The 4,133-nt window shown below is 52.6% G+C and overlaps 1 protein-coding gene across 1 annotated transcript; it reads right to left on the bottom strand.

Annotated features, from left to right (window-relative positions):
- Positions 1–2,892: 2,892 nt before the first annotated feature.
- CHC_T00000800001 (hypothetical protein) lies at positions 2,893–3,915 on the bottom strand. The gene is made up of 2 exons (XM_005718096.1): positions 3,679–3,915; positions 2,893–3,633 (listed from the first exon to the last, which is right to left on the bottom strand). The coding sequence occupies exons 1-2, from the start codon at positions 3,913–3,915 to the stop codon at positions 2,893–2,895; spliced, it is 978 nt and encodes a 325-aa protein (XP_005718153.1).
- Positions 3,916–4,133: the final 218 nt, after the last annotated feature.

Here is a 4,133-nt window from a genome sequence, read left to right as displayed (position 1 = left end):
GCCTTCTGACAGATCTGCAGAAGCAAACAGGCGATCCTCCTTTGTTTGCGGAATATAGGGTAACTCCCCTCCTTCCCCAGGGACAAAGGGGATCGACGGGCATCGCGTATCCCATATAGAATTGCTCGGCAAAGACACTCCGAGCAACCTATTTGACGCCATTCTTCGACTTGATGTTGCGTGCCTTGCCAAAGAGGGCGTCTTCTTCCTGTGGAGATTACTTTTCGGCGGCGGCGCTCCCTCTTCCGGCACGCTTCGTTGCGTTGCTCGCGCTGAGGTTGGCTACCGCCTTCATTAGTTGCGTGGCCATGTGGCTGTCTAACTTCTCGAGGGGCTCAGACAGGTCGTCGGCAGCGGCGACGTCGTTCCGTTGCTCCAGGCTCGGCATGATAAGCTTAGCGTAGGTAGGATCGCGAGAGGCCATCTTGTAAAACTCTGTGCGGAGTCCCACAACTCGTAATCCGTACCGAATCGACACCAGAGCCCATGCATCGAAGTACTCTGCGTCTGAGTCCTTCTTCTCCTCAAGAGCTTCCTATCGCAAGGAGATAGCGGCCTTGTGAAACGACATCCAGTAACCGGCTGCGTTGATGTAATTGGCCTCGTACTCGAAGACTGGGCGGAGACTGTTTTGCTTCTTGAGGCCTCTCCGGATGGGCCAATCGCGGTGCTCGAAGAAACCCCCGGTGATGCTCCGACTGTAGGCCCCTGCTCATACGGATAACTGGTCAGCCCGAATTCTCGGTCGTCTCGAGCCCGGCGGGCGATCGACTTGTACGCTCTCATCCAAGCTAGATCGATGTTAGCTTCTGGGATCGTCTTCCCCTTTGTGACGTCCTTCGCTTTGGGTAGCAGCTCGTCAACTTTCTTCACGCTAGCAGCGAAATCAGCCATCTTAAATTCCCTGGCACTTGACTAGCAAGCGCTCGGCCCTCTTCTCTTTGACCTTACTAGAAATGTGCCTTCCACCAACGTTCTGGGGACTCTCGGAAGAGAGAGGCATACCAAACGGACGACACAAGCGGGCGTGCGCCACTCCAATTTGTAGAGCGGCTGCGACGGCGGGTACAGGATCTAGTTTTGATCCTGATCCAATTTGGCCCGTTATCATACGCGTCCAGCCATACCAGCCAAACAGGCCATCCTCGCGATTTGTTCGATGTTGCATTTCATCAGCATAAACGAGTCCACACATGACGAAAAATTTAAGCGTGAACTTTAGTAACCACCTACAGAATGCGGCTTCATGGTTGTTACCTGTTTCAATGCCACGTGCTTTAATTAGGTGTGCCACTGCAGCCTACTGAGCTTTTGGTCGACGGCGAGATCCGGGAGACGAAGGTGAGCTCCCTGGCCCTCTTTCTCAATTTGACAGAAATGCATCTCAGGGGAGAACTGTACCACGTATGTTGCATATAATGAGGGGATCGAGCTTTTTAAGCATCAGAAATAGAGGCTCAGCGCGTCAGACAACTTTGTTCACTGTCCTACCGAGGATGATGACCATAAAAAGGACCAGGACGAGATTCTTGCTGTTGCTAAAAGAGGAGCTGTAATTGCAAAACTCCATGGATCAATGCTTTTTTCAGACGTCTTTGGACGGCTAACTGATGAAGATAGAAAAAATATTCTCTTGGAAGCAGTTCAAGAAGTGGACCAGATTTAGAAGTGTTATAAGACACGCGCAGGCCCATGGGAAAAATTTAATGGCATGTCACTCCCCGGGGAAGACAGTTCGCCTTTTATTTATACAGAATGCTTCCAAAGCGGGTAGGACGAAGCCCTTGTCACGAAAGAGAATGGACAAGGAGAAGCTTACGAAGATTCTAAACGTAAGCGACCGGGGAAAAAAGGCATCCAAGATAAAGGACCGCTTCGCCATCGAGCAGAGAAAAGCAGTTGCAGAAGGGAATGTAGAATATCTCGAAGAGGTGGTGAAGAGATGAGATAGGCTCACTATAGACGACACGTAATATTTGCTTTTGCAGACTGCTTCTATGACATGGATGAAAATATTAACCATGATTCCAAGTCGAGATTTATGAAGTACAGCGCAAGGGATAACAAGAATGTCTGTTATCCGTTCAATGCATTTGCAGTTGGTCACCGTGTCTCTCAAAACATTTATAGTGCTGAGATTGCACCATTCTTTTATATGCAGATTGATATCATGAATGCACTGCATTACCGGGGAGATACTGGAGAGCGAGGCACTCCGATAATGTAAGTTGTGACAGTTAAGATGAAATCCGTACTGAGGCCATGGATTACAGGAACGGGGGCCGCTCGTCTCCATCACATTCATCTCCATATCAATGACCCCTCCCTTCTGATATGTCAGAAGGGATCAGAGCAGATTAGAAGAGATGAGATCAGAGCAGCTGTCACAAATAACTTGCAAGACGCAGAGGAGCTTTCAGAGGGCCATGTACTGCATTTCGATGAAAAGCTGAGTCTGCCATGGTCTTCTCTTTTAAATAACAGAAAGTACAAAGATGAACTAGCATCAATACACACCTCGCGCAGCTCGCTGTCGCTGTCGTCCAAGACACACGTCACGCCCTTGCTGGCCACGGTTCGGTGCGAGGAAAGCGTGGGCGAGTCCTTGAGCGAGTCCTTGAGCGAGTCCTTGAGGCCCATGCTCTGTGCAGTTTGAGCCGCGGCGTACGAGGCAATTGCCTGGGCAAGGGGATGGTCGGAAAACGACTGAGCTGTCCCGATGATGTGGAGGAGGGTGTTATCGGGGGCCGTGTCGTCTGAGCTGGAGAGGATGGTTTCGTCATCGGCAGCGAGTGCAAGCGAGGAGGCGCGCGTTACAACAGGCTTTCCGATTGTCAATGTCCCCGTTTTGTCGAAGAGAACGGTTTGCACCCTGTGCGGCGCCTCCAACGCCTATCTGCCGTCCTTGTACGGGATGCCCAGCTTTTGTGCCCCTATGCTCGTCGCCATCATCACCACGGTCGGTGTCGCCAGGCCAAATGCGCACGGGCATGAGATTATGAGCACAGAAAGACCAAACAACAGCGAGAAGAGCACGTTGCCTTCACCGTCTGCCCAGTCGCCTGGGATTACTGGGCTTTGGATGAGCGCAAACCAAATTGCGATTACGGCCAACGCGACGATGAGCACGGCCGGCACGAATGTAGCTGAGACCTTGTCGGCCACAGCTTCGATTGGGGCGCGCGAATCTTGCGCCCGTTTCACCAGCTCGATGATCTTCTCCAGCATCGAGTCCGAGTCGCTGGCTGTGCAACGCACCACGACTGCACCACTGCCGTTCACAGTTCCAGCGTACACGGCATCCCCGGGGCCCTTGCGCACTGGCCACGACTCTCCGGTGAGCATGGATTCATCCACCGTTGTTTCCCCTGCTTGCACCGCACCATCCAGGGGGAACGATGACCCGGGATTGACCTGGAAGTGGTCATCCACCGACACCAGCTCCGCATTGACCGGTTCAGAGTAAATTGGTTGCGATGAAGGCGGCCTGGACACCAATGTAACAAGACGAGGTGCGAGCTTGGTAAGTGACTCTACTCCTGCCGTGGTCTTCTTCTTGGCCATCGTCTCCATCCACTTCCCAAACAGCACAATCGTGATCAGCAATGACGATGTCTCAAATGCCATCGCATCCTCCGTGACTTCTAGACCCCTCCTGATCTGTACGGTGTTGAGAACGAGGAGGGTTACGCTGAAGAAGTAGGCTATGGAAGTCCCCAATGCGACCAACAAGTCCATGTTCGCCCTGCGCTGCTTCAGTGAGTACCATGAACCTCTGTAAAAGCGAAAGCCAAAGAGGAACTGGACTGGCGTGGCAAGCACAAACGCGATGATATCCACGACGCGGAAGCCGGACCCTCCAACCAAGTGGTGCAGACCTTTGGCACCGAGCGCGTCGACCCGCGCGAACAGCATCGTGCAAAGCGCCACCGGAAGGGTACAAAGGTGCTCCGATAAAAAGAAAACGGAGATGGTGGGCCTCTTTTTGCAGAATGGCGGTCGCCTCCAAGTTTCCGGTCAGGATCGGGTCGTTCCGAGAGATGACTTGGTACGTCAAACCGCCACCCTCTTCCCTGCCGTGGTCGAGAAGCTTGACGGCATCCAATTTTCTGTGGGAAGAAAACTGCGTGATC

Source organism: Chondrus crispus, genomic scaffold, assembly GCF_000350225.1.
Source record: "Chondrus crispus Stackhouse genomic scaffold, scaffold_368, whole genome shotgun sequence".
Classification (NCBI taxonomy): Eukaryota; Rhodophyta; class Florideophyceae; order Gigartinales; family Gigartinaceae; genus Chondrus; species Chondrus crispus.
This window is presented reverse-complemented; position numbering and strand designations above follow the sequence as displayed.